The sequence below is a fragment of the Rattus norvegicus genome, chromosome 4 (assembly GCF_021556685.1).
Source record: "Rattus norvegicus strain SHRSP/BbbUtx chromosome 4, alternate assembly SHRSP_T2T, whole genome shotgun sequence".
In the NCBI taxonomy this organism is placed as follows: domain Eukaryota; kingdom Metazoa; phylum Chordata; class Mammalia; order Rodentia; family Muridae; genus Rattus; species Rattus norvegicus.
The window spans coordinates 124,617,010-124,638,748 of NC_141537.1; the positions used below are offsets into that span (position 1 = coordinate 124,617,010).

A 21,739-nucleotide genomic window follows, 5' to 3' on the forward strand; every position below is an offset into this window, starting at 1 on the left:
CCATGCCCTCATGGAGCACACATACACTATATCCATTGGGTTCCATGGCCCTAGTGAGAATAAAGGATGAACACAATATGTGCTCAATAAAGACTCCTAAATTAGTGTGAAGTCAGATTTGTTCAGTGTCAGATCCAAATTGACAAAGAAATTTAGAGAAGAACAGATATAAATTCAGAATAGTCTGACCTATGCCTGTACTGATTCCACACTGCTAAGCCATGTCTGTGCACACTATGTGACAGTTTCTGTCTGAAATATATCTTGAAGGCGTATGTTACAGGTTTGGTCCCAACACAGCAATCAGTGTTCAGAGATGGAGTCTTTGGAAGATATAGGGATAGTTTTATGTCAATTTGACACAAGTTAAGGTCATCTGAGAGGAGGAAATCTCAATTTAAAGAATGCCTCCATAAGACTGGGCTATAGGCAAAACTGTAAGGCATTTTCTTAATTACTAATTGATGGGGCAGGGAGAGGGCATGTCTTAGTTAGGGTTTTATTGCTGTGAAGAGACACCATGATCAATGCAAGTTTTATAAAGGACAACATTTAACTGGGGCTGGCTTACAGGTTCAGAGATTCAGTCCATTATCATCAAGGCGGGAACATGGCAGCATCCAGGCAGGCATGGTGCAGGAGGAGCTGAGAGTTCTACATCTTCACCAGAAGGAAGCCAGGAACAGACTGAGCATCCTCAGGCAGCTAGGAGAAGGGTCTCCAAGCTCACCCACACAGTGACACACTCCCTCCAACAAGGCCACACCTTCTAATAGTGCCACTCCCCGGGACAAACATGCAAAACATCACAGGGCAGCACATTGTGAGTGGTGCTACCCCTGGGCTGGTGGTCTTGAGTTTTATAAGAAATCAGGCTGAGCAAGCTATGAGGAGTAAGCCAGTAAGCAGCACTACTCCACGGCCTCTGCATCAGCTCCTGCTTCCGTTCCTGTCCTGACTTACTTGAGTGATAAACTATGATGTGGAAGTATAAGCCAAATAAACCCTTTCCTCCTCAACTCGTCTTTGGCCATAGTGTCATCACAGCAATGGAAACCCTACCTAAGACAGAAAGTGATTGGATCATAAGGCTTGTGACCTCACCGATGGATTAATCTATTTATAAATTCATGTTAACAGGCTATTGAGAGATGGTAGGAACTCTAGGAGCTGGGATCTAGCTGGAGGAGGTACGTTACTTCAGCATGTCCTTGAGTGGCTTATTTCCCTCCCTCTCCTACCTAACATTAAAGAACCACCTTAATGTTCTGTTTTATCAGAGGCCCCAAATAATGATGTCCTGTGTCATGGATTATAGCCTCTGAAACCACAAACTGAACCAGATCCTTTCTACCTCTAAAGTATGTTTCTCAGGTATTTGTCACTGTATGGAAACTGACTAACATTCATCCCAAAGCCGCTGGCTCAGCCTTCGTTTGGTTACTATGGGCAAGGCTACAAAAAAATCCCCAGCCTGTCTCTCTGTGGTCTCCAAAGACAAAAGTATGGTTCTCTTTACTTGTCATGGAAAACTCTCCTGCCACACTTACCAGTTCTCATATGGCCTCATGAGGGAAGTGAAGAATATATTCTCATCTGGGGTTTGAGGTGAAGAAAAGGGCCCAGAAAATTTAACAGGCCTTCTTGGATGGAGTAAGGAACAATTGTTTTCACTAACACAAAACTCAGCTTCTCCAAGAAAAGCCCATTCACTCCCCTCATGAGTAGTCCTCCAGCCCCTGCTGCCAACCCTGAGTTGCTTGATGTTGCCTTCAGAAAACATGTCACAGGTCAGAGGCCCAAACAGAGGAACAAGCTGCATGGAACCTCCTTATTCAATATTTTCCTAACCATCGGAAGCAAATTTTTCATGCATCTGTGAGCTCATACTTAAGAAGTAGGAGCATGTTCAACTCTGGACAATGCCTATGGTGGAATGATACAGCCATTCCCTCAAGAGGCTATATCTTATAATTATGCAGGGGTTTGTTAATACGAAATTCTGGGTCCCATTAGGCACCATGGTCCTTGGAGTCTGAATTTTCAGCAAGCACAATGGGCCCCCACACCATGCAAAGGCTTTGCAGTGAGACAAGCAGATTCTGCACAAGAAGGCTGCAATATTTGAGATGAGCTATGTGGCATTCATTGCCCTCAACTTCCTTGAGCCGAAGGAACAGAGCAACACAGATGTCTGAAGGGCGGGGTGGGCTGTGCAATATGTTAGGAAGGCTATGCAGATGAGGCACATCCCTCATTGAATATTATTTAGTTCTTTTCCTGAGCACAGGCAGAAAAGTTCATTTCAAGGGTTTGACAAGCAGCCAGTAAAAGAAAAGGTGCAAGGTTGACCTGTGCAAAGTGTTTGCATTTTAAACAGCCTTGGCAGCCCTCTTTCCTGCCTGCCTGCATCTCTTCATTCCTCTAGAATCCAAATTCTACAATCCTCTCTTCTCCCAAGCTGCCCTCCCTCCAATAAAACATCATTAGAGGATTCAAATTCAGGGCCTCCAGAGCTCTCTCTAAATGGAATCAAAAGCAGACACATGGTCCCAGGAACAATGACCAAAGTCCTGCGTTTGCAAAATTGTTCAGAAAAAAAATGAGTCATTTCATTTGTGGAAAATGAATACATCTGATCTTGCAACGTTTTTGCCTGGGGAAAAGTGGTGCACATGAATTCCCAAACACGCTCATGCCCAAAACAGCTCCCTGTTAAAGAGGCTTAGAGAATCTGCCAGAAGGCGGCAGCTTGCGTCACGGGAATTCAGGAAGAGTACCCCCTCCGGAATAGGGCCCTAGACAGACTGAGGTGTCCTAGCTAAGGGTATGTGACCTTCACTCTGAGCAAAGTTAGCTCCTGGCATCCACTGCATTTGCCTTAAGCGACAGGCAACCTGAACAAGTAGTACGCAGCCAGCTCATGGTCTATGAGAGAAGCTCACACCCTAGACATCAATCAGTCCCAACCCCATAGTCAAAATTCCTTCCTCTTTAGGCAAACTTTATTTTTAGCTAACTGTTTGGATGAATAGTTTAGAATGCGATTCATTCAGGAGAATCACTAGGTACATGCCAAGGAGGCTCCTGCTCCTAGCTGCCAAAGAGGTCATCCTACTAGTGTCTTTATTTCTTCCCACCTCCTTTATTGTCTCACATCTGCCCTTTCCTGTGGATAGGGAGCTACAGATACACAGGCTCTCTCCCTGCCATCTCCTTAACCACTTGCTCCTTCTGAGCTTTCCTTCCCCTAATACAAGAGCTTCCTTGTTCCTCACACAGTAGGGTGACTTCAGCTGCTTCACTGACTGTCACATTGAGTTGTTCTAGTCAACCATCTGATCCTTCCTTCCATCTCGACCCAGTCTCTGCTACCCAGGACGTCACCCCTCTCTGATGTCAGCTCTCCCTGTTACCAGCCTAGATATTGTATGGTCTGTCCCAAGTTAATCCCTTCAGCACAACACATAGCCCTTTTTAGGATTCTCCCTTCAGCCCTTCTCAGTTTGCCTCTGCTTCCTGATGTATGATGGCTCAGGGGCTCTAGAAACAGTCCTTTCATTTCACACACTCTCTCCCTAGGTGCTGCCCATCTGTGCAGGAGACAGTCACTCTGTCCTCCATATCTCATCTTCAGGGTGCCTGGAGAACCCTTTAACACTGACACCTCAGCTCCACAAGCTGGACCTAGAACCACACATAAGGCATCTTAGCCATCACTGGGAGACCTAGACGTCCATTAGCTGTCCAATGGGTTCAGCTTAAGTTGCCTTGTAGCCTCTCCTTCCCTATCATGATGGTCCCTATGACCCTTTTGCTTCCCTGACTCATGACCTGAGAGCTCACTAAGGTAGAGGCACTGAGATACAGAGCTCCTACTCAGCCCTTCCCCTCCCTTTGGCCCAATCACTACTCCCACTGCAGACAGTACACCATGGTTATTAGGCAGGGTGGGACGGGACAGAAAATTCCCTGCATCTATGCCCTATGGAGATGTACTCCTGTGATAGTCAAGTGGTGAGAGTCTGTACCAAACCAAACATCTTACCACATTGTGCCCATTCCAGCCTCAACAGTGACAGCACAGAAACTTCTTGTCCTAAACTAGTCACAGCTTAAGCACAGGAGGACACTAGCAGCCTTAACAAAGAGAGAGAACTACCAATGCAAATAATCTAGAACTTACTCTAAACCAGGAAAAACCTACACCATAGATTCAGGTCTGCGTGCTCCAGAGTCCCTGGGGCAACAGGCCAGGGCTGGACAGTGGTCAGGGGAGCAGAGGGACCCATAGGGAAGAAATTAAAGCACATGGTTTCTGAGGGCCACTCCCAAGACAAAAAACACAGAAAAGATAGATGAAACACATACCTGATGCTGCGAGAACTTTCTTCTTCAGACCTGCAATGAGAAGAACACATACTTAGACACCACACCCTCCATTCAAGTGACCTATGCAGAGACACACAGGTCCCTCAGTTATTCCTGAGCTCTGTACCCAGCACCGCAGAATGCTAGCAGGTCCTGCCCCAGCACAGCCTGTGTACATTTCATCTGACTCTACCTTGGAAGCTGCCCCTTCTAGAACTCTTGGGGCTTCATTCCCTTCATTATTTGGACCCATGTCACCCTAGGAGTTAGTGGTAAACCCAGAGAAGCTTCTTGCTCAGAAATGCTACACAGGGCATACACCAGAAGCTAGGTAAATGAAGGAGTGAGGAAGAGGCTGGAGGCCTCCCTGTGTCCCTAGAAGTCCCCAGACTGATTCCCATTGCCATTTCTACTTTCAAGAACCCATAAATCAATGACAGGCACTTCTCAGAACAGAGAAGACTAAGTGTCAAGAACATGGACATTAGATTCTATTACACAAATCTCACAAGGTGCCAACAGTGCCACCTTCTTTCTCCACTAAAAGAAAGTAAGTCGGGCTAAATCCCATAGTGACTGAAGTCCTGAGTAGGCTTCCTGTGTTAAGGAGAAAACACCACAGCACACACTGAGGAATTTAATACCTGGCTGCTCCAATCTAGATTTTATTGCCAGAAGGCAAAGAGAAACATCAAAGTACTTAACTGAAGTCAGATAGCGTATCCATCTGTCCAAGGCCTGTCCAGCGACACGACCAGCAGGAGCTAGAGCATTAGAGGACTCTTCAGCACACACAGGGCCAAGACCGTTTCCCCAGCAATAAGCCTTTCTGACCAGTCTCAGCCTTCTCCATGAACTATCCAGTAACCAAGAGAAGTGGAGCAGTACACTGAGGCCCCAGAAGATGCTGAAACCACAGTTACGTGTTAATTAATGTTGACTGTCAATTTATTGTAATGAGATGCTTCAGATTACTAAAATACACTCTAGGGTGTCTGGGAGGGTGTCTCCGGTGATGATTAGATTCTGAAAGCTCTGATCCGATCAATGATAAATTCAAATTTGGGAGTGTCCTGGGGCTGCAGAAGGTGGGGCCTGGTTGGAGGAAGTGGGTTATTAGGGCTGTGTTTTTGAAGAGGTGTGTGGGCCCTTGCCCTGGCCCTGGTCCATCACTCTGCTTAGCTTCCTGGCCACTGTAATATGAGCAGTTTTGCTCCTCCATACCCTTCAGCCATGACGTTCGGCCTCAACACAGTCTAGAACGGGGCAGCCAACTCACTATGGATGGAGCCCTCTGAAACCTGGAGCCAGAATAAATCTTCCTTCTGTTACACTGTTGGCTTTAAGCATTTGTCATGGGAATAAGTCTAACCTTTGCTATAATTTAGCGTCTTTCCCATCTTTATGGAACACTTAGGCATCCTGGCCATAAATTCTGAACTTTGAGGGATGACAGAAAACACATCAATTTCTTTTTCCTTTCTATGGCTGCAGACAAATGATTCATTCTTACCATACCTCTGCTATGACTTTCCTTACTAGGTCAAAAACTTTGCACTTACTAGCTGCTCCTTGGTACATCTCAGCTTCCAGTGTTACTACCCTTGTGTTTCAAAACCACTGGCATGAGACCTGGTAAGTGGGATGTCTAGTAAGGGACTAACAAGGACTAGCATATACAACATGGATACCCTGGGCATGTCCTAGGCAGGATGGAGCAGAAGGATATATGATTTTATCACACTGATCAGTGTGTAATTATAAACACAGCATGAGGGGTAAAGAGAAGGCAAAGTAGGTGAGAGCACTTGCTGCTGCTCATCCAGAGTACCCAAGTCCAGTTCCCAGCACCCACATCAAGTGGCTCAAAACCTCCCATAACTCCAACTTCAGGGGATCCAATGCCCTCTTCTGGACTGTGTGGTCACCTATACACATGACACTCCTCACACACAAATAAATAAAAAATAAATATTTTTAAATGACAAGGCATTTTTTGTTAATAAACAGCATGATATTTTTTCTGGAAATTTTCGTTTAATATTTTTGGATTGTGGTTGAACATAGCTAACTAAAGCACAGAACACACAGCCTTAGGTAAGGAAGAACAACTGAGGCTTCCAGCAATAAATGTTCCAGGTGTGTACGCACTACTAAAAAGACCCTGGGCTCCTAAGCAGTACTTCGGCCTGTGTATTAGAGCATGAAGCAAGAGTCACACTGTCTACACAGGCAGGAAAGGTGGGCATGGGATGTGGGAACAGCCAAAATGCCCAAGTGGTCTATCCCCTTGCTCCAGAGGCCTAGGCACAGGTCCCGATGAGCACTAGGGAGCTGAGGACTCCATGAAGCCAATCTCAGCCTGAAGACAAGTCAGCCACAGTATGGAAAGACAATCCCAAAGAGCAGACAGAGTTCTTATATTTTACTTTGTTTTCATTTGGTCATAGCTAGGAGAGAAGAGAAAGTATGCAGGGAACAACTAAGGGAGAGGGAGAGAATAAGAAAAAGTGTGTCATACACACGTGTGTTCGGGGATATATCTCAATCCTCATCTCCTTCTAGGTTGCCTTGTCTTGTGAGCCTCTGGGAAGGCCCATCCTGGGAGCGTCTGAGGCTTCCTGTCAAAGCCTCAAGGCTGAGCTCAGGTTTTTCATCCAGCACTACTGCAGTCCAGCATTATGACAACATCTTCTCCCTCCTGCCTGGGAGACTGTGGTGGTTTGAATAAAAATGGTCCCATAGGTTCATATATATTTGAATGCTTAGTCACAGGAGTGGTACTGTTTGAGAAGGATTATAAAGATTAGGAGGTGGATTGTTGCAGTAAGTGTAGCCTTGTTGGAGGAACTGTGCCACTGGGAGTGGATTTTTAAAAGCCCATGCCAAGTCCAGTCAATCAATATATTTCTTTCCCCTCCTCTTTTCCTTCCTCCTTCCCCCTCTTCCTCTCTCTTTCTCTCTGCCTGTGAATCAGGATGTAGTTCTTAACTACTTTTTCAATAGATGTTTGCCACGCCTTCTGCCACACTCTCTGCCTGATGATGATAATGGACTAAACCTCTGAAACTGTAAGCAAGCCCTGAACTAAATGCTTTCTTCTATAAGAATTACCTTGGTCATGGTGTCTCTTCCTTGGTCATGGTGTCTCTTCACAGCAATAGAACAGCAACTAAGATAGACAGAGTCCCCCTGGCCATGCTGCCACTGATCTCTTGATGTAACAAACTGAGATGGTCTCCTCTTATATGCCTCTTTCTTTCTGTATCATTACTCAGAAACACAATGCACTTGACCCCTCTGTAGCTCAACCTTTTCCTGCCCTCTCAATAGTCTGGTACCTGAGGTAGGGCCTTGAACCCCACCAAGTCATGAGGAGGAAGTTTAGGTTGTTGCTCAAATGCAGATAGGTCCTATATGTTGCCACACATTAAAACCTAACTCTGACCCAGAGCAATTCTATATGTCCGCCAGTGGTGGCTAACTGTGACTGTCAATTCATCTGGATCTGTGTACTTCTTAGTTTTTATTGTCAAAATGACACAACTTAGAGTCGAGTGGAAATCTCAATAGACAAATTGCCCAGATGAGACTGACCTATGGCCAAAGTCTGAGAGGGAATGTGTGATTGATGATTGATGTAGGAGGTCCCAGACAATTGTGGGCAGCACCATCTGTAGGCAGGTGGGTCTGGACCGAATAAGAAAATTAACTGAGTGCAAACCAATGATTGAGCTAGTAAGCAGCACTCTTCCACGACTTCTCCTTCTGTTCTGCTCCAACTTCTCTTGATGATGAATTGTGACCAGGGAGTTGTAAGCCGAAACAAACTCTTTCCTCCCACAAGGTGCTTTTGATCAGAATGTTTTATCATAGCAACAAAAAGCAAACTAGAACACCTCTATAACCTGGCTCCCCTTAGTGTTTATGAGTTCCCCTGTGACTGCTTTATATGCTGTCAGGGACCTTGGTCACTCTCTTTGAAATCACAACCAGTATGATCTCTGTAGGAAAGTCTTTTGTGTGAACTCCTTGCCACTGCTTTTAGGATGTCTCCAACTGTGGGTGCACTTCACAAACATGGAGATGGCAGGCATTTCCTATCTTAGTAATTTTGAGGTCCTGTATCACGCAACCATAGAAGACTTAAACATGGTTCCTTCCAATACCTCCCTCATAGCACACAGAAGGCAGCTTCCACTTAGCCCCCACTTGAACCTCTCTCACTGCTGCCTATCCACTGAGTAAATGCCCATCATGTCCACTGTGCAGCTCCACGGCTCACATAGGCAGAGATTTCTTGTAATGTTGCTGAGTTACAGCAAGGCCAGCTCAGCCAGGAGCCCTACCAACCTGGGCTGCAAGGCCAGGCGATGCCAGGTGACAAAGCAAGCCCTGAGCTGCAGTCTGTCTAGGATATCACCCATTACTGCTCTAGATTGGCTTCCATGTGGATTCTAAAGTCATTCAGCCAGTGTGAGCCTTAGTTTCCTTATGGATTATGAGGGGGGAAAACCCAATTAGTCCTCAAGAATATAATAAAGGGAAAGCCCAGGTGCTCAGCACATACTAGCTGCCAACAAGGCTGTTTCAGGTATTGGCCACCTGTCTGCAGGTAAAATAGAGACTATACAGTGTTCCAGCCATGAGGCTGCTTTGTGGCTGCTCTGAGGCTGACTATGGAGCTTACAAAGATAGTGGAAACTTCTGCAACAGCTCCAGCATTTGAAGAGCTGGGCCACACATGGGCCTGACATGGAGCAAGTCAGGACATATCTGTGGTGGGCAGTTAAGACAAAATAGTTCATCCCTCATTCATATTCGCTAGATGGCCCTGAGTTGAGCTGTACTGCTGGTTCAAGAACAGATGCAGCCAATAGAAAAACAAGAAGTTGAAGGCTGTGGAGACTCTGAGGACGATGAGGTCTATGTGAATCATGTGTAGGTGTACACATACAAGTGCCCATATGGGCATGTATCTATGCATGAGGAGTAATACATGAGCTTAAAGGTAGGCATAAGTGCCTGTGTGGGTATGGGTCCATTTCTTCATTTTGCATAAATATGCGCATTAGCATACATGTATGCCAATTTATGTCTGTGTTTGATGGCTGCACATGTATAAATGTATGTGGAATGCCTTGTGCCTATGTGGTATGTAGTTTGTGTATCCTCGACTATGATTCTGTTGTCAATGAACACGAGAAGAGGCAGCAGAAGATCAAAAGAATTCCCAAACCCTCTGACTCCTTCCAAAGAAGATGAGCACTCAGAATAGGATGGATTTTCAAATTGAAGGGAACAGGTGAAAGGTCACAGCGGCCATCCTCACACTTGCTGACAGGTCTTAAGGCCAAGATGACCCAGTCACTGTGCATATGCTGAGGTCCCGGATGCTACAATTTATGTTGTCTGAGGGACCAGGAGGTGAGCAGTGATTTGAAAGTGGAAGGACAAGGACAAAGTGGAGAAGGTGGGTCAGTCTGGCTGGTATCAAGTTGTCTCCATGCTTCACCTGCTATACAGGTAGTCAAGGGCTTCAGCAAGCAACGAAGGCCAGGAGCTAGCAGTTGGCTGCTCAGGCTGGTGTAGACTGCATACAGGCGTGCCAAGTCCTTGTGGTCCTTGCTAGACTTCAGCCTCTACGAACTGAAATCTTAATTTCCAAGATAGCTGGATCTTCCGGGGGCTCTGCCACTCTGAATAAATGCCTATACAAGGAGGTCCACATGAGCAACACAGGGTAGTACAGAAAGAGACTCTGGGTGGCAGAAGATACAAGCATCTTCTTCTCACATAGCAGCTGACACCAGGGTCCTTGCTTGTGCATCACAGTCTATGGGGTTCCATGGCAACAGACGGTGGGTAAGTTGTTCAGGCTGGGCTGCTCTCTGCTATGGGGAATCCAAACTTGATCCTCTTGAGTACTGGCATCTCATTCCTAACACCCACAAATAATCCCCCGTAGGCAAGGAGGGATTCTGCCATCTGCAGGGAAGTGCCAGGATTAGTATAAATTCAAGTCTGAAGCTACCACCAGTCTTAGCCTGAGAAAAACAAGTAAAAAATCAAGTGTAATCGGCCATATGAGGTCATTGCTGTTAAACTCTTCAAGTCCATGGCACATTGGCTTTCCTACTCATCTTTTGCTGTAGTGGAAGTGATGCAGCTGACTATGTTCTGTGTCAGCCTCACTCACTTGATGTCAATTAAAATAGCATTCATGTCACCTTGACCTGGAGGCCCTCTCAGCCTCCCAGACCAAGGTTTGCCCTTTCCATTCACTCTGGAGTGCTTCGCCCTAAGAAGTCAATCCACATTCTACACACAGCAGGCAAGAGACTCAGGTCTGTTCTCTCTTCCCCAGCTTCTTAGGAGTCTGATATGCCTCTGGCTGCCTGCTTCAGCCACATACATTCCACTTCATGTCCCCCACTGCCAGGCACCCCAACTTAGAAACTGCTGTCCCCCTGCCTGGGAGCGGTTCCTGGCTCTTGAATTAAAGGCTTCCTTTCTATTATTCACACTCCACTTCAGATAGCACCTCCTAGGAGCTAGGCCCTCCCTATGTTCTCCTCTCAATAGCTTGGTCCATCTAATTATGATTCCCCACTGTGTTTCCTCCACCTGTCTTTACAGGGGCATGTCATAATCTGAAGCTCTCCTAGTTGTCTGTTTGCTTGCTGTCTTCTGCTTGGAGAGGACAGGTAGAGTCTGTCTTATTTAGCAGATTGTTTCCTATGGATTCACTGTGGGATGCTTCAGAACATTTACAGCAGCAATGTCACAGGGCAGTGCCCACATTCATGTTATCCTTTCTTGCTATTTTACAGAACTATCCTCTGAGACAATCTGCTACCATTTTTATCAGATCATGAGGACCCACTTGCTAAATATTATCATGCCTGGGCTTGTGGACTACTGACATTCCCTCAGAGAAGGAGGTATAGGGGAACATCATTGGAGCCAGCCATTCCTCCCAGCCAGCTATATGCAATGAGGTCAACAGCATTTGGCCTCAGGAGGGGCCAGGATATATAAATGGGGAAGACTAAGGGAAGAGAGCTCCATCTGTGTGCCTATGGGGAAGCCATCATCCCTGTTGAGGAACGACTTTCCAGTGTGGACTTTCTTGGCGTGGGAGCACTCATAATCTTGTAAGTAACCCCACAGCTATGCTCTGTAAGGAAGTCCAATAAACTCATTGGCTTCCCAGAGCAAACTTGTGCCTGGGTAGAATTGTGCCTGGTTGCCATTGGGACTTTAGGGAAAGGGAAAGATGTTCTATGTGGCTTGCTCGTTTGTGGATGCACCCCACTTTCTGAGCATAAATACAATGGAGGGGTCTTCTTGGTGCCTGACAGTCTAGTTCCTACCTCTAATAATGGCCGCAGATAGTGGACTCAGAAGTACAGCTCAAAGAGAGCAGTGGGTTGTTCATAGTGATCACCATGCTACATATCCAAGAGTCTGAACTGAAGACATGACAGCAGTTCCACCAGCCCTGGCCATGAGTAAACAGCATCCAGGTCAGCAGTGTCCACTTGTCATCCAGGGATCAAACATAATTCTAGAAAGCCTGGATGGTCCCAGGTGTGCATTTCCAGTAAGTTTGCAGAAGAGGCCCCTGGCAGCCGGTCTGCATGCTGCTGGTTTCATCAGTGGTCAGTGACTGGCCTACACACTGACACTGTCCCTTGTACTATGTGCCTGTCCTTCCCACTGCCCTCTCCTGGTCCACAGTCCTAGGAAACGCAAGCTGTCTCCAACTCATTGCTCTAGGGGACTATCTTCATGTGGCTGAGTCAGTGGGTTTATATGTGTGTGTAAGCATGCATGTGAATCCATGTGTGCATGTGCGTGTTCAGTGGCACAATCCCAAGCCACACCATACCCACCACTCATTCCTTCTGTGTCTCCGCTTCATTCATGCTCTCCTGGTGCAGCAATAGTTTCATATCTAATCTGTTCTTAGGCCAGTGTCTACCTACACACATCAAGAGCCTCTCACTGTTATCCTCTCTATTAACTTCAGTGACTTGCCCCAGGCATACAGCAGGCAAGTAAAAGGACAGGCACTGTGCGGTTCCCATATCTCACTGTGATGGCAGCTGCAGGCTGCACTACTCAACAAATCACAACAGCTGTAAGTAAAAGAGAAATAACTGAGCGACAAAAACATGGCAGCATTTGGGATGTACCACATTTGTCTAGTCTTCCCTTTGTCACATCTCCTTCCTGATATCACAGCTCCAAGAACTCATTCACTCCTGAAGGAACACCACAGGCACAGGTCACACAGATGGACATTGATTATGTCAGCTATTTCCTCCTCGTGACAGAAAGCTGACTAGCATAGCCACAGTGACTCTTACATTGCTGCTCCCTGGAAGAAAGGCCCTGGGAGGAAGTATAGCTCCTTGCACCCCCAGGCCTTGACTCTTAATTCAGCCTTGTGGTGGGTGCTTCCTGTGAGATGACAGGCACCAAGGGGGAATGGGAATCCATGTCAAGTGGTGCTGTCATGGGAGCACCATTCCCTTTCGTGTAGTTTCTGCATCCTGGCTCTTCCTTGTGATATGAGGGACCTGGAGATGATACCTGTGCATCTCCCCACCAGCTAGACTCTAGTGTGACTCAACCACATGTGAGGCCTCTGGCTAAGGATATGGACTGCACTCTCAGTCCATCCTCCCTTTCTGAAAATCAGCTGCCCTTATATCTGTAGTTCTCATAAGGAGGTTCCAGAGGCATCTAAAGAGGAGACTTCAGATTAATTCCAGGGATCCTGTTGTCTTCTGCCCTGACTGCCATGAATGTCTTTTATTCTGAAATTGACAGAGCAAACAGCCACGAGGAAACAAAATCCTCAGTGACTGTGTGAGAGACCTCTGTACCTAGACACCAGACATAGCATGACTTGGTTCTAGAGCAAAGATAGCTTGGGGGCAGGATATAGAATAGCCCTTCCCAAGGGAGTTCTAATTCCCATGATCCCAGAGTCCCTTCTTCCTGGTGCTGGTGAGGGAAAACCCGTCAGTCAGAATTCTGAAACCCAAGTCTCCCATATTACTAGGAGGGAAAAGTACATCCAGAAGACCCTTTTGCATTCAAAGGTCCATGTCTGACCAGAGACAGAGCAGGATTTTCTTAAAGTCACAGCAGGAAGTGGAGGAGAGGTCAAGAGATATGAGCTATGTGCGCTAGAAGAGGCACAGCTAGAGGCCCTAAATTCAGGTTCTCCCTGCATTCACTACTGGGAAGCAGGAAGCAATGTGGTCACCAGGCTGGTTCTGCTTTAAAAAATGGCCTTTGCCACATCTGTGTGTGTGGAGTTTACAAGATCTGGTTGTCACCAGGCCACAAATGGCTCATCCTAGCTCCCAGTTCCCATCACAGAAATATATGTTCATGGACTTAGCCTTTGTCCTGTCACATCAACCCCTCCCCCATCCACAGTGAGTTCCTTGGGTCCATACTATTGAGGCATTTGAACCTTTCCAGCAAACCTCTTCCTGATCCTTCCCTAAACTGTCATCTTGGCTGTCTAGAGACTTCCCTCTTGCTGTTTATCACACTACACTGGAACCAGCTGCACTGCTAGGCCTCTAGAGTCCAGTAGAGCACCGATTCCCCTAGGGGCTCCAGGGACTCAGGCAGATTTTACTGAGTCAATAACAATAAGACTGAGGGCGAATAGGCCACATGAGCCCTAAAGGGGAGGGCAGACCTCCTGTGCAAGGCTGAGGTGGACAGTTTGAGACATTGTAATAAGCCCCTGTGAATTCAAGGAGGTACAGTGGCCACCTGTACTTCTCCTGTCTAACTCCTTAATGGGCTGAGTGTCAGAGGGCTTTGTGAATCCACAGTTCAGTTCAGAGGGTTCAACCTGGTTCCTAAGCCATATTGCTTTGGCCTGTAGCAGCTCAGCATACTGTGGTAGAAGCACATAGCAAAGATGTCCCGTCCTTACAGAGACCGGGAGCTGGGAGCATACCCTAGTGACTCCATTTCCTTCCACTAGGCCCCACCTCTTAAGGGTTGAACCACTTTCCACTAGTGTCACAGGCTGGGAACCTAGCTTATAACACACAGGCTCTTGTGAGAGCCAGGGGAGGGACAGGTAAGCTTCAAACCATAGCAGCTGCCTTGAAAGTTTCCCTGTGTGAAGAAGCTCCTGGAGAGACACAGGTAGGACAAGTGCCCTGAGCCTCAGGGTCAGGGTATAGTCTAAGAGGCTCCTGGAAAAATCACAAGAAGTCACAACTACCAGGAGAACAGAAAAACATGATATTATCTTCAGTTTTCCAGAATCCTGGGCTGAGCTCCGGGTATAACAACTAACCTGAGCCAGTCCCACATACCTCAGCATGATATAAAAGCCATTTCTGCACAGGAAGGGCACAGCCTTCCTTACAAGTGACACTATGAGGAGAAGAAACATGACCCTTCCCTTCCTCCTTCCTTCCTACCTCGGGTAAACCTTCTGAAAACAGTGGGCTCTCTTCTTCCATAAGTAGCTGGTAAAGGGTGAGTTAAGGGCTGGGGAGCGGGTACCACGGTAACCAAGGCTGGCACACGGGAGCCTGTCTCCACCAGTTATGGAATAGAGGAAAGGGCTGAGAATGATCATGCGGCATGTGTCAACCTGGCCCAGAGCAGGATGGGAAAAGGGTTTAGGTGTACTTGGTGTATTCAAGCAACAGGAAGCTGATGCAGGTTCCTGAGCAGAGGGTGACATGATAAAAGCAGTGTACCTGAATGGCAACATCAGCTACCTAGAGTGACAGAAGTGTAGCCAGGGAGAAGAATCAAGCTGTGGTCACAGATCTCTGACCCAAAGCTGTTGCTAACCACAAAGTATCTGAGCCACTTGTCTAAAATCCATTCCCTCCACACAGGGTCACTTCGAGAGGTAGGACTGTTACTGTCCTGTGTGCAGGTGAGGGAAGTGGTGCTTGAGGTAGCTTGCCTGGGAAGTAACAGCATAGGGCCCCAAACCCTGTCCACTCAGGGCCAGTGATACTAAAAATGACCCCAGTGTCCCCTGTGCACATGAATCTGTCAGTGTTCACCCTAGAGACCAAGACCTTTTTGTGTAGGCTGCAGGCAGAGCCATCCTGGGGAATGCCTCTGTAGTGAGTTCTTGACAAAGGCCACAGGATGGCCCTGAAAGGCCTCATGCCTGCAAACTGCCTGCATTGGGGGCATCCCCTAGCTCCTTACTTTGCTTTTTGTTCTTTCCTAAGTGAGGTTCAGGGAACCACTGGTGTTGACAAAGCTTGGAAAACTGCCAAGGCCCTTCCACTTCAGTCCTGGATCAGTCACCTTGAAACTCAACCCAACACTCCCATGGGACGGCCACATGGTTGAGGGTGTTTAGTGTGCTGTGACCATACTGAATAGCCCTAGCCCACGTCCTCTCCACTGACTGAATGAGACCTTGCCTAGGCAGAAGTTGACCTACCTGAGTTCAGCCCCTCACCACCACAAGGCACAGGCAGTGGTTACAATACCAGAGGGATGCACCCCAGAGCCTACCACTGAGACCAGGTTTAGAGTAGCCTCACCCTGATAGACAGAGGGACCCTCGGGCGCTGCAAGGGTGAGCTTGTTTTGTCTCTCACAACAGAGGACCTTGGAAAATTCAAGACGCTTTACTGTGTCAGACCCTGCTATGAGGCTCCCTGACCACTCAAAGATTTTTTTTAAAGATTTATTTATTATATATAAGTACACTGTAGCTTTCTTCAGACACACCAGAAGAGGGCATCGGATCTCCTTACAGATGGTTGTGAGCCACCATGTGGTTGCTGGGAATTGAACTCAGGACCTCTGGAAGAGCAGTCGGGTGCTCTTAACTGCTGAGCCATCTCTCCAGCCCCCAAAGATTTTTTTTTTTTGGTGGCAATAGTTGGCATTCTGAAAATCAAGGTCTGGACCTTGAGTGGGTCCTGTCACTTGGGGCCTCAGTTTCTCCAACTGTCACCCTTGGAGTTGGTCTAGGCCAATGCTTCTAAGTGTGGTCTGGGAAGCTGTAATAACAGCATCACCTGGGAGCTCACTAGAAATGCAGATGTCCCAGCCCACAGAACCTGAGTGAAGAACTTTGGTCAGCTGCCATGCCAGTACACGAGGCTCTCAAGCTATTCAAGTATGGCAGCCCTAGTGCACAGGGTCTCAGACCATGTGCCATATGGGTTCTCAAAGGAAGTCATCTCTGCTCACCATCATGGCCTGTCCAGACAAACAGAGACAGGAACATGTCTCTCAGTACAGACTTCCAATCAGCTGGCCACCTGTATGACTTCCCAAATCCTTCCCAGCTTATCTGTTGGATGGCTGTGAGGGGCAGAGGGGATGGCACACAAATCTCAAGCTCGAGCTAAGTACTCATGACCCTGGGGGCCTTACTATCACTGTGCTATGTGGAATGTGTGCAGGAGACACCAGGTTTCTCCTACCCAACCCCAGTGGGCTCTGGGTGCTCCTGGGTTAGTTAGTACCCACACTTGAATCCAACTGTTATATACACTGCTCTGAAAGTCAGCCAAGGGACCCATATGGGTGATGAGCTTGCACACTGTGGCTAGATAGTGTGGTCTCCAGGGGGACTCACAGGGAGGCCTTGTCCTATGGTTCAGCCAGAGCGAATGTTAGCTAATACCACGAGCTAATATTGCCTTCTCTATACAGTCACACAGTTACCTGTCCCCACTGTTCTCTCTAATGGCTCTACTGTCTCCCATATATATTCTCTACTCATGGCGGATGCTCCCGGCTCTCCTTTCTTTAGAAACCCCATGGCTGCCCCTTATGCAGTTATAACCTAAACAGGACCCTGGTTGATCTATGACTCCATCTGTCCTCACCATGTGCCACTGCCTTCCTTAACTCCAGGCCACTCTTCCTCCATGTTCCTTTCTGACAAAATCCACAGGATCTCTTTACTTCTATAGGTCTCTGCTTGCTCCAAGGACTCTTCTCAGCAAGAGAAGTGCACCTGAGTCGGGGGACACCCCTTCCCATCCTTATCCTTCCCACTCCTTCCCTCACTTTCTGAACCCCATGTGGTCTCTGTTTGAATATGCACTTGCACTCAGCTACCCATAGACCTCAGGAGCTACCATGATGAGCAATGGTTTTCAATCCTGGTTGAGCCACTTACCAGATGGGTGACTTTAGGCAATTTTCTTTACCTCTCCATGCCTCTATTTCCTCATTTGTAAAACATACCCTCACTTCCTTAAGTGAGTACAAACTAACTGCCTGAATGTAACATGTGTCCAATCAGCTATTATTAGAATCACTATGTGTCATGGACTAAGGGCTCCTGGGCAGCAGCCCAGAGTTTGGGCTCTAGTTTACCCCTTACCCAGTGTGACCTTGGACAAGTCTTTTTCCTTAAATATGTCCTCCAGCTGTTCCCAGCCCTTCTCTGGGATAACTGGCTCACTGCATGCCTCTCTCCCATTTGGTCTAACACAATGCTATAAGCTGAGTGTATTATAAACAAGGGCAACTGACTACACCCAGTTCTGAAAGCTGCAGGGCTAAATAAAGGTGTCTGCAGATCCAGCATGTGGTAAAGCCTGCTTTCTGGTTCACAGATGGAGGTGGGGCTTTCTGCCTCAGCCCTTGCATGACCAAAGGAACCAGTGCTCTCTCTGGTAGTTTCTCCACTAATCCATACACCAGAGCTCTGCCCCACCCCATGCCCATTCCCTGCAGCCTGCCCCCTCCCCCACAATACCTTGCTTTGAGATTAGGTTTCTGCATTGAACTTGGGGCTAGACACAAGCTACTGTCTGCTACAGTATCAGCATCCCCAATGAACAGAAGGTAGTATATGTCAGGTCACCACAGTCACTGCTGGGCAACCCTGTGGGATTGCTCACCAGGGGGCCACTCAGGTAGCCTTTAGCTAATTCTAACACTGACTCCATAGATCCCCCCAGGAGCTCCACCCTCCACAGTTCCCCTAGCAACTTTACCTCTCAGGCTCAAGCCTTAAAACAGACTTTCTGTTCTCACCCCTCCATTTCCCTGTCCCACATCCCGCCTCCAACACAGCTGGAAAGACCAAGTTGGAGCCACACTGCCATTCTGGCTTTCTTAGGTCCTTGCTTTCTCATGTCCCCACTGAGATCTGGCCCAGCTTCTCTGAGGCCATACCTGGGTTCCACCCTGCAGGATGGCCCTGGACAATGCCAGAGTTTACCTTCCTAGAACATTCTCTACTCCTCTGGAAGGCAGCTGGTACCTAATGCTCTTTTAAGCACCCACTCAAAGATGTCTCCTCAGAGAGCTTCCGTTAATGTTCCTGACCTTCTGTCACCTGTGTCTCAAATTCTCTCCAGAGCTAAGCTGTGCCTTGTCTTTCCTGGATGTTTCAAGAGAATAGAGCCTTCTCTGTGCTCCCTCCCTGAATGGCTCTGGGTTTGAAACTGCAATTGACATACGGAGGCACCTCATTGAACACTTTATTAGGAAAGCACAAAGTATGATAATGGATGAAAGGGCACCTTGATGGTGTCCACGAACACGGAGATCATTATCTGAGTGAGACAGTCACCTCATGGTATAGAAATAAATTGTTACAGTCCATTTTCAATGTGAAGTATGCTTAGTGTTCTTCATTAGCTACAGACGGCAGGAGGTGCTAGACACATCTCTAGGAGGTGGTTGGTGGCTGCTTGTCTCAGAATCCTTCGAGTTGGAGAGTTACATATGCAGTCTGATATTACCAGAAGCGGGGGCAGTTTCAAGCCCAGAGATAGTTTTTGGATAAGGCTGTATCCTAAACCAGTGAGATGGAGAAGTCTGGGAAGGGAGCAGGCCCAGGCCTATGGGAGAGGAGGACAGAATTGCACACCATCAGCCACACCAGCTATTCTTGTTTGTCTCTCTGTGTTCCATCCCTTTCTAAAGCCATACCCGGTTCCATTTTCACTGATCTTTTAAGTTTTTAATTTTATTTCCAAAAGTGGTTGACACGTCCTAGAACAAAGGCCAGGATGCTACAATCAGTAGGAATCTAATGTGGGGGAAATGTGCCCAAGAGGAAGAGATCACTGAGGGTCGAGGAAAGCAGTATTTAGAGTATTTAGAGCAAATGCTTTATGCCCATAGTTTCCTAGCTGCTGGGTAGCACATCAGCCTACCCATAGTCCATTCTCCAAGGAGAGGCATCTGCAGCTTCTGACGGGACTTCTTTTTAAGGCCAACTCTATGCCCACTTCTCCAGGTATGTTTCCCTCCATTCTATTTCAGGGCAAATCTGCAGCAGAGATCCTACCCCAAGTTGGTAGCAACCTTATGTTGGTGCCCTGCAGAGGAGCCAGAGGGCAATGGACTCTCCCACCATTACTGAGCTCAGCTTCTCTTTCTTCCTGGGCTGCTTCATACTGGTTAGCCAGTTTCATCTCACTCCTAGCAGAGAGCTGTGCTTTGTCCTCAGCTGCCCCACAGACAGAGGATGGTCACAGCTCCTCTAAGGTTCCCATGGCTACTTTAACCAGCAGCCCATCCCTGAGCACCAAGAAGCTACCAAGGGTCCTCCCAGGAGAGTAAGTAGCATTCCAGGCAGAGCTGCTTCTGGATGTAAGTTCACACAGCCAGTACATTTCTTGGAACTGGGACTTGTTTGGGGATTTTTTTTCCAACAAAACTTCCAATTTTGTCCTTAAGTGTGTCTTTAAGCAGCTGCCTGTACTCATGAATCATTTACCAGGAGAGCAGGCTCATCCTCCGTTTCTTCATCCTTCCTTGCTCCTTGATGGAAATGAAAGTAGAAACGCACCAGCCCCCGGCCAGGAGCTTTCCAAGCGTGAGCTGCCACAGGCTGACTGAGTCACTGACAGGGTGCATAATGGGGAAACTGAGGCTTACACAGCTCCAAGGATGGGTCTCCTCTAGTTAATAACCTAGCCCACATCTCAGCCAAGTCTCCACACACATGTTGGTATTTCCTGACTGCCAAAGTTAATCCTGCAGCCCAGGATCTCATTGCCTCGCTTAGATATTGTCACATTCTTGGGATGGAGCCTGGCCCTTTGGTACATAGGTGCTTACACCTAGGCTTTTGTGTATTCCCTCTACTCCTTCCTTCCTTCCTTCCTTCCTTCCATCCATCCATCCATCCAGACTTGAGCCAGCTCCACTTCCAGACACTCTGTGCCAAAGGGTGCTTCATATTCAAAGCTCTCGCTCTGGCAAACCTCCCTTAATTGCACTTAACACCTCCTGAGATTCTGTTCTGTCCAGTAACATATGCATCATCTTCCATGGCATGCTGACATGCTGGGGGGGCAGGGGCAGTCAATTCCTTCTTTGCTGGGCCGGCACTATGCCCACCTCAGGATGTAAGCTCTGTACAAAGCCCTAAAGCTTGAGTGTGGAAGTGATCTTTTCATAGACATGAATTGTGATCAAGGAAAGCACAGTTGAATATCTGTACACAGAGGATCATTACTAGAAATGAAAGTCTGACAAAAATGGTATTTACAGCTGCTTAAAATAACCAACACCTGGAAGAGCCCTGCAGGCGGGAAGAGACTGGGAACTCGGGCTCTTTGGCACTTCTGCAACTTGCTTACTTTGCAGTTACTTTAAAGGCAGAGTCTTCAGCTAGGGCTGAATGTCCTGCCACTCCTCAAGGACCCCCCCCATCCTTAGCCCAAACCAACAGACTGAATACTATGCAGAGAAGCCAGCATGAAATCTGCACGCTACTCTCTGGTGGAGCGTGAGTCACTGTGGAGGGCCCTAACAGGGAGAGACTGACCTACTCTGACCCTTTGCCAGGCAGGAGTTCTGTCAGCTAAGGTTCAGCTGAGATGGAGTCTATCTGACACTGAAAATCCTAAGCTACAAACCTTACGGGGGAATTCCAACAGGCAAGGGGAGCCCAAGTCCCCAGTTGGGTATAAAGGACAAGCACTTCATAATGAAGTTCCTCCACCAAATTTACAGGGGCCCAACCCCCCCCACATTTAGACATGTAGGAGGAAGAGTATGCTTCTCAAATAGGATGCATCCATGATTCACTCACTCATTCATGTATTCATCTGTCCCTCCCTCGTTTCACCATTATCCATATATCTACACACCCACTCATGCGCACAGCTGCCCTTCCACCCATTTATCCACTGTTAGTCATCTCTCCATCATGGTCACACAATACCCAAAACAATCCACTTCTAATGAGGAAGGACTTATTTGGCTCATTGTTTTTGAGGTTCTGGTCCAAGGATGGGCAGAACTATTGAGCCTGTGAGCACATCATGGTGGAAATTAAAAAGAAAAAGAAAAAAAAAAAAACTCTTCTTGGGCAGGAAACAAAAAGAGAAGCGTTGTTGTGAAGCCT

General features: G+C 47.4%; 1 protein-coding gene across 5 annotated transcripts in view; it reads right to left on the minus strand.

Annotated features, from left to right (window-relative positions):
- Iqsec1 (IQ motif and Sec7 domain ArfGEF 1) overlaps positions 1-21,739 on the minus strand; it is a 319,742-nt gene that overhangs the window by 203,887 nt on the left and 94,116 nt on the right. For all 5 annotated transcript variants that reach the window (XR_015685818.1, XM_087659257.1, XM_087659259.1 and 2 more), the window contains exon 2: positions 4,372-4,401. Coding sequence is in view for 4 of the 5 variants with exons in the window: in XM_087659257.1 (XP_087515383.1) it covers positions 4,372-4,401 (30 nt within the window). In the remaining variant the exon portion in view is untranslated. The remainder of the gene's footprint in view (positions 1-4,371; positions 4,402-21,739) is intronic.